At 39.8% G+C, this 12103-nt stretch overlaps 1 protein-coding gene across 8 annotated transcripts in view; it reads right to left on the bottom strand.

Moving 5' to 3' along the window:
* The window catches only part of DDR2 (discoidin domain receptor tyrosine kinase 2), a 176968-nt gene that overhangs the window by 40467 nt on the left and 124398 nt on the right, over window positions 1-12103 (bottom strand). For all 8 annotated transcript variants that reach the window (XM_055404153.2, XM_055404149.2, XM_055404150.2 and 5 more), the window contains 4 exons: window positions 9777-9879; window positions 7979-8210; window positions 7509-7656; window positions 7025-7130 (listed from right to left, as the gene is read on the bottom strand). In XM_055404153.2, the coding sequence (XP_055260128.1) occupies window positions 7025-7130; window positions 7509-7656; window positions 7979-8210; window positions 9777-9879 (589 nt within the window). The remainder of the gene's footprint in view (window positions 1-7024; window positions 7131-7508; window positions 7657-7978; window positions 8211-9776; window positions 9880-12103) is intronic.

Below are 12103 nucleotides of genomic sequence, written 5' to 3'. Positions count from 1 at the left end.
GAGATTAAATAATACATTTCTAAATAACCAACAGGTTACTGAAGAAATCAAAAGGGAAATAAAAGAATTTCTAGAAACAAATGACAATGAAAACACGACAACTCAAAATCTACAGGATGCAGCAAAAGTAGTTCTAAGAGGGAAGTTTATAGCAATACAATCCTACCTCAAGAAAGAAGAAAAACATCAAATAGACAACCTAACTTTACACCTAAAACAACTGGCAAAAGAAGAACAACAACAAAAAATTAGAAGGAAAGAAATCATAAAAATCAGAGAAGACATAAGTGAAAAAGAAATGAAAGAAACAACAGTAAAGATTAATAAAACTAAAAGCTGGTTCTTTGAGAAGATAAACAAAAATGACAAACCTTTATCCAGTCTCATTAAGAAAAAATGAAAGAAGAATCAAATCAACAAAATTATAAATGAAAAAGGAGAGCTTACTACAGACAATGCAGAGATACAAAGGATTATAAGAAACTACTATGAACAACTATATGGCAATAAAATGGATAACCTGGAAGAAACAGATTCTTAGAAAGGTTCAATCTTCCAAGACTGAACCAGGAAGAAATAGAAATTATGAACAACCCAATCGTAAGCACTGAAATTGAAGCGATGATCAAAAATCTCCCTAAAAACAAAAGCCCAGGACCAGATGGCTTCACAGGATAATTCTATCAAGAGCTAATGCCTATCCTTCTAAAACTCTTTCAAAAAACTGCAGAGGAAGGAACCCTTCCAAACTCAATCTATGAGACTACCATCACCCTAATACCAAAACCAGACAAAGACAACTTAAAAAAAGAAAACTACAGGCCCATATCACTGAGGAACATGGATGCAAAAATCCTCAACAAAATTTTAGCAAACAGAATTCAGCTACACATCCAAAAGCTCATACACAACTATCAAGTTGGGTTTATTCCACAGATGCAAGGATTCTTCAATATATGCAAATCAATCAATGTGATACACCATATTAACAAACTGAAAGATTAAAAACCATATAATGATCTCAATAGATGCAGAAAAAGCCTTTGACAAAATTCAGCACCTATTTATGATTAAAACTCTTCAAAAAAAATGGGCATAGAAGAATCCTACCTCAACATAGTAAAGGCCATATATGGTAAGTCTACAGCAAACATTATTCTCAATGGTAAAAAACTGAAAGCACTCCCCCCTAAGATCAGCAACAAGACAAGTGTGTCCACTTTCACCACCATTATTCAACATAGTTCTGAAAATCCTAGCTACAGCAATCAGAGAAGAAAAAGAAATAAAAGAAATCCAGATTGGAAAAGTAGTAAAGCTCTCACTGTTTGCCGATGACATGATACTGTATAGAAAATCCTAAAGACAGTATTAGAAAATTACTAGAGCCAATCAGTGAAATTAGCAAAGTTGCAGGATACAAAATCAATACACAGAAATCACTTGCATTTCTATATACTAACAATGAAAACAGAAAGATAAATTAAGGAATCAATCCCATTCACCACTGCAACAAAAAGAATAAAATACCTAGGAATAAACTTACCTAAGGAGACAAAATTTTCTATACACAGAAAATTATAAGACACTAATGAAAGAAAAAAAACTAAAAAGCCTCTTGATGAAAGTGAAAGAGGAGAGTGAAAAGGTTGGTTTGAAGCTCAACATTCAGAAAACAAAGATCATGGCATCTGGTCCCATCACTTCATGGGAAATAGATGGGGAAACAGTGGAAACAGTGTCAGACTTTATTTTTTTGGGCTCCAAAATCACTGTGGATGCTGATTGCAGCCATGAAATTAAAAGACGCTTACTCCTTGGAAGGAAAGTTATGACCAACCTAGATAGTATATTAAAAAGCAGAGACATTACTTTGCCAAACAAGGTCCGTCTAGTCAAGGCTATGGTTTTTCCAGTGGTCACGTAAGAATGTGAGAGTTGGACTGTGAAGAAAGCTGATCGCCGAAGAATTGATGCTTTTGAACTGTGGTGCTGGAGAAGACTCTTGAGAGTCCCTTGGACTGCAAGGAGATCCAACCAGTCCATTCTAAAGGAGATCAGTCCTGGGTGTTCATTGGAAGGACTGATGCTAAAGCTGAAACTCCAATACTTTGACCACCTATGCAACGAGCTGACTCACTGGAAAAGACTCTGATGCTGGGAAGGATTGGGGGCAGGAGGAGAAGGGGATGACAGAGAATGAGATAGCTGGATGGCATCACCGACTCGATGGACATGAGTTTGAGTGAACTCCGGGAGTTGGTGATGGACAGGGAGGCCTGGCGTGTTGTGATTCATGGGGTCGCAGAGAGTCGGACACGACTGAGCGACTGAACTGAACTGACTGAATGAAAGAAATCAAAGGTGACATAAACAGATGGAGAGATAGTCCATGTTCCTGAGTAGGAAGAATCAATATTGTGAAAAATGACTATACTACCAAATGTGACCTAGAAATTCAGTGCAATCCCTATCAAATTAACAGTGGCATTTTTCACAGAATTAGAACTAAAAATTTCACAATTCATATGGAAACACAAAAGACCCCAAATAGCCAAAGCAGTCTTGAGAAAGAAGAATGGAGATGGAAAAATCAACCTTTCTGACTTCATACTATACTACAAAGCTACAGTCATCAAGACAGTATGGTACTGGCACAAAAACAGAAATATAAACCAATGGAACAAGACAGAAAGCCCAGAAATAAACCCATGCACCCACAGGTACCTTATTTTTTGACAAAGGAGTCAAGAATATACAATGGGGCAAAGACAGCCTCTTCAATAAATGGTGCTGGGAAGACTGGACAGCTACATGTAAAAGAATGAAATTAGAACACCTCCTAACACTATACACAAAGATAAAGTCAAAATGGATTAAGACCTATGTATAAGACCAGAAACTATAAAACTCTTAGAGGAAAACCTAGGCAGAACACTCAATGACATAAATCAAAGCAAGATCCTCTATGATCCACCCCCTAGAGTAACATAAATAAAAACAAAAGGAAACAAGTGGAACCTGATTAAATTAAAATTTTTTGCACAGCAAAGGAAACTATAAGCAAGGTGAAAAGACAACCCTCAGAACAGGAGAAAATAATAGCAAATGAAACAACTGACAAAGGATTAATTTCCAAAATATGCAAGCAGCTCATACAACTCAATACCAGAAAAACAAACAACCCAATCAAAAAGTGGGAAAAAGACCTAAACAGACATTTCTCCAAAGAAGACATACAGATGGCTAACAAATGCATGAAAAGATGCTCAATATCGCTCATTATTAGAGAAATGCAAATCAAAACTACAATGCGCTATCACCTCACAGTGGTCAGAATGGCCATCATCAAAATGTCTACAGACAATAAATGCTGGAGAGGGTGTGGAGAAAAGGGAATGCTCCTGCACTGTTGGTGGGAATGTAAATTGATACAGCCACTATGGAAGACAGTATAGAGATTCCTTAAAAATCTAGGAATAAACCCACCACATGACCCAGCAATCTCACTCCTAGGCATATACCCTGGGGAAACTAAAATTGAAAAAGACACATGTATCCCATTGTTCATTGCAGCACTATTTATAATAGCTAGAACAAGGAAGCAACCTAGGTGTCTATCAGCCAATGAATGGATAAAGAAGGTGTGGTACACAATGGAATATTACTCAGACATAAAAGGGAACACATTTGAGTCAGTCTTAATCAGGTGGATGAACCTAGAACCTATTATACAGAGTGAAGTTAGTCAGAAAGACAAAGATAAATATCATATTCTAATGCATATATATGCAATCTAGAAAAATGTTACTGAAGAATTTATTTACAGGGCAGCAATGGAGAAAGAGACATAGAGAATATACTTACGGAAAAGCAACCAAATCAAAAAAATAGACAGAACACCTAAACAGACGTTTCTCCAAAGAAGACATACAGATGGCTAATAAACTGTGAACTTCTTAAAGGTAGGATCAATGACTTTACTATATTTGAATCCCTACCAAATTCCTTGTGTTGATTAGCAAAGATTTACTAAACTAAACTGAATTCAATTGATCTCTGCTTTCCTCTGTGCCTTGATTTATGGCAGTTGGGTGTGACTAAGTGAAATGATGCCAAGACCAACTTACGTAAAGGGGGAAGAGCAATGACTAAGTCGATGGAAAGGAAGTGATTTGCTATAGAAAACCTGACGAGTCAGGTCTTCAGATGGGGATCTGGAAGCTGGAGGCAGTAGTTTATTCTTCACAGCCAAGACAATGGAAGTGCTATAATTCCACAGTCCTCTTCCTGAGACTCACTAATTTCTCTCTCTCTCAACTACCCACAACCTCCATTATGCAGTGTGGGCTTCACTATGATTGAGACCTCTCTGCCAAACTCAACCTGTGCAGAAAAAGGTCAGCTTCAGAGAGAAGTCTATTGATCTGGGGTAGAAGAATGGCAAGACTTGGAATGAATTGGGATAGGTGGGAACATCTCTTACCCAACCCTAAATTCCTCCTGTATCTGAACATACTCCTCTACCATGGCTCTCCCTTGGTTCATTTCAAGTATCCATCGGTCCTTCTGCTGTTCCCAGTTCTAGCTTCTGCTATAGTCAGGTCAATCTGGTCCTCATCCCTGATTCCTTTCCTCTGCTCCCTCTCAGTTCAGTTCAGTTCAGTTCATTTCAGTCGCTCAGTCGTGTCCGACTCTTTGCAACTCCATGAATCACAGCACGCCAGGCCTCCCTGTCCATCACCAACTCCCGGAGTTCACTCAAACTCATGTCCATCGAGTTGGTGATGCCATCCAGCCATCTCATTCTCTGTCGTCCCCTTCTCCTCCTGCCCCCAATCCTTCCCAGCATCAGAGTCTTCTCCAGTGAGTCAGCTCGTCGCATGAGGTGGCCAAAGTATTGGAGTTTCAGCTTTAACATCAGTCCTTCCAATGAACACCCAGGATTGGTCTCCTTTAGAATGGACTGGTTGGATCTCCTTGTAGTCCAAGGGACTCTCGAGAGTCTTCTCCAGCACCACAGTTCAAAAGCATCAATTCTTCGACGATCAGCTTTCTTCACGGTCCAATTCTCACATCCATACATGACCAGTGGAAAAACCATAGCCTTGACTAGACGGACCTTGTTTGGCAAAGTAATGTCTCTGCTTTTTAACATACTATCTAGGTTGGTCATAACTTTCCTTCCAAGGAGTAAGCGTCTTTTAATTTCATGGCTGCAATCAGCATTCACCTACCTCCTTTTCGCCAACTATCATCTCATCCTAAAAACTTTCCTTGTCTATTATAAGTCTTAATAGTCTCCTTCTTTTCACAACTTGTAAAGCATTTACATGTATGGAATTCATTCTTTCTGAACGTCTTTATAAGTCCAATTCATTGTAGCTTTAGTTCTTCTGGCCCTTTATCTCCATAAGTAGGCTGTTATTTATGTCAGACCTCATGTTCTGAGAGTCAAAAACATGGCTACCTTATCATACTAAAAAATTTAGCCCTTCTTTGTATAATTTACTGTTTTTCTTGTCATTATTTTGTCTTGTTGAAGATCCCCTGGAGAAGAAAATGGCAATCCACTCCAGTATTCTTGCTGGAAAATCCCATGGACAGAGGAGCCTGGCAGGCTACAGTCCATGGGGTCACAAAGAATTGGACCCAACTGAGCGAATAACACTTTCACTTTGTCTTCCCAAACTAGGATCTCAGTTCCTTCCAAATAAAGACTACATCCATTACATATGCTGGATCATCAAAAAAGCAAGAGAGTTCCAGAAAAACATCTACTTCTGTTTTATTGACTACACCAAAGCCTTTGACTGTGTGGATCACAGCAAACTGTGGATAATCCTTAAAGAGATGGGAACACCAGACCACCTGACCTGCCTCCTGATAAATCTGTATGCAGGTCAAGAAGCAACAGTTAGTACATGGAACAACAGACTGGTTCCAAATCAGGAAAGGAGTACATCAAGGCTGCGTATTGTCACTCTGCTTATATGCAGAGTATATCATGAGAAATGCCAGACTGGATGAAGCACAAGCTGGAATCAAGATTGCTGGGAGAAATATAAATAACTTCAGATATGCAGATGACACCATCCTTATGGCAGAAAGCGAAGAAGAACTAAAGAACCTCTTGATGAAAGTGAAAGAGGAGAGTGAAAAAGCTGGCTTAAAACTCATCATTCAAAAAATGAAAATCATGGCATTCAGGTCTATCACTTAATGGCAAATAGATGGGGAAACAATGGAAACAGTGACAGACTTTATTTTCTTGGGCTCCAAAATCACTGCAGATGGTGACTGTAGCCATGAAATTAAAAGATGCTTGCTCCTTGGAAGAAAAGCTATGATCAACCTAGACAGTATATTAAAAAGCAGAGATATTACTTTACTGATAAATGTCCGTATAGTCAAAGCTATGGGTTTTTCCAGTAGTCGTGTATGGATGTGACAGTGGGACTGTAAAGAAAACTGAGCACTGAAGAACTGATGCTTTTGAACTGTGGTGTTGGAGAAGACTCTTGAGAGCCCCTTGGACTGCAAGGAGATCCAACCAGTCCATCCTAAAGGAAATCAGTCCTGAATATTCATTGGAAGAACTAATGATGAAGCTGAAATTCCAACACTTTGGCCACCTGATGCCAAGAACTGACTTATTGGAAAAGACCATGATGCTGGGAAAGATTGAAGGTGGGAGGATAAGGGGATGACAGAGGATGAGATGGTTGGATGGCATCACTGACTCGATGGACATGAATTTGAGCAAGCTCTGAAAGTTGGTGATGGACAGGGAAGCTTGGCATGCTTCAGTCTGTGGGGTCGCAAAGAGTCAGACATAACTGAGTGACTGAACTGAACTGATTTTACTTTATCTAAATTTATCTCATGATGCCTAGTATAAGTGATAAATAAACACTGGCAAGTTGATTGATTCATTGAGTGTTGTTCCCAGGCCATGATAAAGTATTATTCTCTTCTGGTGGTCATTTTCCTAGTCTGATGATTAAAGTCTCCCAGGATTTACCTGTACCCAACAGCTCCATCATAGACAGAATCGTTGAGATAAATGATGGAGCCTCCCGGCAGTACAAACTGCTGTCCAGCTGGAGCACTGTAAGACACCAAGCCATCTGCCAAAGGAAACACGGATGTGTCAGTGCCTTTGGGAAGGAGATGTACCTGCTGCTTAGACCAGCTATCCCAGAGAACTATCTGAGGCTTCAAGAGTGCTATTTTGAGCAGTGTGTCCACCTAGGATGGATCTGGGCACACAAGGAGCAATTCTGGGGAGCACTCCTCTGCAGCAGCAGTCAGCAAAGTAACTTGGTGTGGGGCACCACACCCTGGGTGGATGAATAATATTCCTTTCTTTACTCTAACCAGGATGATTAGTAATTCCAGTGAAAGTCTTAGTGGAAGTAAATCCTCCTTCTGATTTGATTGCCTTTATTGACCAGGGGTTGATGTTTTTAATAAAGTTTATAAGCTCTCTCTCTTTAGACACCTACCCAGCCAGACACATCCGTAAAGCTCCACCCTCATGCACACATTCATGGAGTGATCAGTTACTGGGATAAAGCGGACAAATCTGGCCACAATGGGTGGCTCCAAATCCTTTAGGAAAATGTCATAGGGGTTACTATTTCCATCCAGCACCTGAGAAGAAGGAAGAGAAAGAGTGAAGAGATGCAATGAAGTTATGCTGACTCTTCTTCATTCCCCAAGTCATTATCTCTTTGACGGAACCTCTCTTTTTAATTCAAGAAGCAGAATGTGTTCATTCACAGCTCCCTCAGCAGCCTTGATATCCCTGTCTGTGCCCCCACCTTATCCTCTTCATCTTGGGTCACACATTCACAAGGGCATGGCAGCTCTGCGGACACATACACCTGCATAGACAATCTGTGTGCTTCCTCTTCTAGACTAAGTCAAAATACAGTCCCAGACATCCCAGGGTTTGGATGGCTCTTCTTCTTACCTGTTTCCCATGCCGGTTCCGCCAAGAGATCCAGCGAGTGCCATCTCGACTGTAATTGATCTTGTACATGGGGGCAAACTCAATGCCATGGCCCCCTGCATGGCGTCCCTGGGTCCCCACCAGAGTGATAAAGTGCAGGGTGTGCAAGTCAATCTGCAGAAACTCCTTCAGGTCGTCAGGCTCCACTGGAATCTCAGGACACCAGGCTCCGTCCCCTTCTTCTGAGTCCAGCCTTGATGGATGGGGTTAGGGGAAGAGGAAGGAACCATGAAACTACAGTTATTTACCAGTCCCCAGCAAGCAGTTGCCAGTCCTGAAGGGAGAGAGCAGGCTGGGAGTCCATTCCAGATGGACTTTTGGGTTTTCCCCACCAGTCTGACTGTCACCGCTTTACCCACTTGTGGCCAGTTCCCTCTCCCTGGGGCACCATGAAACCCAGAAAGATAGTCACCACCAGGGAGATGGAGACCTTCAGATAACATGTAGCATTTACTTCTCACCCTTATTTAGAGGTCTCAAGGGAGGTCCCACGCAATGAAACCCTCCCTTACCCTCTATTTCTTATAACAAAGCTAGCCACTCCTTGCCTGTATATCAAGTTATAGGAGTGGGGAGGGAGGAATCATCAGATCTGCAGTGTGGATTGTGCAATGCAGTGGAATTTCAACCAACAGGGTGAGCGTGGCAGCTCAGCGAAAAGCCATGAAAACCTATGGTGAGAGTGAGCAGTAAGGGCATGTCAGGGAAAAGTAAAGAATCTGGTTTCATTTTATGGCCTCCAGGATGACCAACCAGCATGCAAAATTGTGAAATCATTGTAAAGCTTATTTTGGGACCCTCTTCCCCACTTCCCTCTTCCTGGGAATGTGTCTCCTCTCACAGATGATACCTAATCATTGCCACTCCCTTCCAGCCCCACCAGACATCACTCTAATCTTTCACACACCAAGTCAGAAATCATGGAGAAGGTTTATAGGGATATTTATAGGAAGGCTTAAAATGGATGATTCTATTTTAACGGAGATCAATACTTTACACCAAGAGAACGAGATTCCAAGAAGAAGGTTATTTCCTAACAAGTTAAATAGTTTTTGACAAGGGTGTTTATTGCTTTAAAGGACCCCTGATATTAGACCAGAAGAAACCTACCATATTTTGTCTATGGATGAGGATATCCCTTCAGCGTAAGGTATCCTTGAGAGGAGGGAAGAATTTGTTGGATGCCTCAATGTCTAATTAAGTCCTTGATGTCTTCTCCTGTGAGTGATGTTTCACAGATACTCACCAAAAAGAGGCTCAGGCCTCCTAACTCCCAGTGTCCTACCTAATCTGCACTTTCCCATAGGTCCCACCGTAGCCCATTTCCTGCAGTAGTTCATGGTGAGAAAGTGGCTAAAGCAAGTGTACTACATGTCAATAAACCAACTCGCAGTGGGTGGTGAGGCTCTAGGCGTGAGGTTGCTAGACTAGCACATGGTGTCGTCCTCCATTCCCACCAGCTCCCACCAAGTATCATCCTTCTCTGTTAGCCCCTTGAGCCCGTTATTCTGCATGCATGCTCAGTCCCTCAGAAGTGTCTGACTCTCTGCAACCCCATGGACTGCAGTCTGCCAGGCAGTCCATGGAATTCTCCAGGCAAGAATACTGGAGTGGGGCGCCATTTCCTACTCCAGGGGATCTTCCTAATGCAGGGATCGAACCTGCATCTCCTGCATTGGCAGGCAGATTCTTTACCACTGGGCCACCTGGAAAGCCCCAAGGGAACGAGCTCAGGTTTTTTTGAGGTGACCATTCTCACCTTCCATATTTGGCAGCTGTGGACTCTGACCACTGGCTGGAGGCTGTGATGTCCTCATCTGGAATGTGGCCTCCTGACATGCCCAGAGGATAGCGGCATACAGCTGAACCAAGAGGAACCAAAGAGAAAAGAGAGGAAATGCTTTTACTTTTATTTTCAGAGACCCCCAGCCACAATGCAGGTGATTATTGGACAGGAAAGAGGGACTAAGCCCTCTACAACCCCAGTTTGACCACTCTGACACTCTCAGCCTTTTCTTCCTGGACTGACCTCCAAACTTATTCTCATTCAGTTTTCCAATCATGGACCCTCAGTCAACCCTATCTTTTGGTTCAAATTCTGACAATCCTGTGATGTGCTGATTTATCCTTTCACTTGGTAATAACTCCATGGCCCATCCCCATTTCCTTATTAGCAGACATGCATTTCTAATCAGTTTCCCAACAGTGGTAAGTCCACATCCTCGTAATTACTAGGTACCTTTTATAACCCATAGCATTTTTTTCCTTAGACAGCTGATTTCACAAAACTATGGAGCAGAGTTAAAAAAAATAAAAAAATAAAAAAACTCTCCTATAAAGGTACTGAACACACAGCTTTGGCCCCATCAGCACCATGTTTTTGCCTCTGGCTAAGAATAATAATCTCTAGAGATGGACTTCCTCCTTCAGCCAAGATAGACTAACAAAGACCAGATTTATTCTCCTGGGTAAAACAACCAAAAAACAGGAATAGTATATGAAAAATTGGGTTTCAACATAATGAAAATCAGACAACAAAGGGCAGCAATCCCTGAGAGAAAGGAAACAAAGAATATGAGCTCCACAATTGCAACAGCTTACTTCCATGAATGCATCCAGGCTGCAGCAGAGGGAGTGAAAACACAGCAAGAGGCTGGAGGATTTCCTGAGCTCGGAAGACAAAGAAAAGAGTCTGGAGAGGTCAAGGGGACTGGAAGTCTCAAGACATAAATTGCAATAAAATAGAGGATCCTTAGCTAAATTTAAATTTCAGATAAACAATGAATAATTTTTTAGCGTAGATATGTCCTATGCAATTAAAAAAATTGTGCTGTAAGAGAAGCAGAGAAATAGTGTCTATAATTTTTTTAAAAATCAATCAATTGAAACAGATTCATAATTAATACAGAAGTTAGAATGGGAAAAGAAGAACACCAAAATAGTTATAACCATGTTTCATAGGTTCAAAAATACAAGGAAAGCTATAGAGGATATAGAAAAGAGGTAAATCAAATTTCCAGAGATAAAACATGATATGTGAGCTAAAATATATTGTATGGAATTAAAAGCAAATCACATATTGGAAAGAAAATAATACACATAAAGACAACAGTAGAAACTATTCAAAATGAAACAATGAAAGAAAAGAGAATCAAGCAATAATCAAAAAGCAGAACAAAAAGCAGTAAGATGTGGAACAATTTCAAATATCTGGATTTACATGTAAATGGATTCTGTGAAGAAGAGGAAGGAGGAAGATAGAAAATTATTTGAATAAAACTGGTGAAAAATTGTTTTAATTTGATGAAAATTATAAACTCAAGAAACTTAATAATCTGAAGCATAAAAAATGAGGAAAACTATCATAATCCAATTGTTTAGAACAGGTGATAAAGAAAAAATTTTAAAAACATCTAGAGGAAAAGGATACTTTATGAACAGGGACCAAAGATAAAGATGACAGCAAATATCCCATTCAAAATGGCAATTACGTGGTAAATAAGATGATTTTTGATGTTATTTATATCTCTTTAAGAGGTAACAGGCGATTTAAACAAAAATAATAACATATTGTGTTCACGACATATACAAAGTTAAAATGCACGATAATAGCAGCATAAAGACTTAAAGAGGAAAGATAAAAGCTATCCTGTTGACAGGTTTATTTTATACTCTACATGAAGTGATATAGCATCATGTGAAGGTAGACTTTATTTAGTTAAAGACATACACTACAAGCACTAAAATAATATTTTTTAAAGACTTACGGCTAGTAAGTCAAGAAAAGATAAAATGGAATCATAAAAATTCAATTAAAGTTGAAAAGAAGACAGAATTAAAGGAAACAAAAAGGACAAACAGAAAACAAATAGCAAGAATATGGACTTTATGCTAACCATATAAATACTCCCATTAAATCGAAATGGTCTACATATACCAATTAGAAAGTAGGAATTACCAGAGTGGATTTAAAAAGAAAAATCAAGTTTAAAGTACATATAACCTATAAGAAACATATTTTAAATATAAAAACACAGATAAATTATAAGAAAATATGGAAAAAATATACCATGAAAAGTTAATCAA

The sequence above is a fragment of the Moschus berezovskii genome, chromosome 4 (assembly GCF_049115385.1).
Source record: "Moschus berezovskii isolate FMDL1 chromosome 4, NW_MosBer_1.0, whole genome shotgun sequence".
Lineage (NCBI taxonomy): Eukaryota > Metazoa > Chordata > Mammalia > Artiodactyla > Moschidae > Moschus > Moschus berezovskii.
The sequence above is the reverse complement of the archived record's forward strand: the minus strand, read 5'-3'. Positions and strand labels throughout refer to the sequence as shown.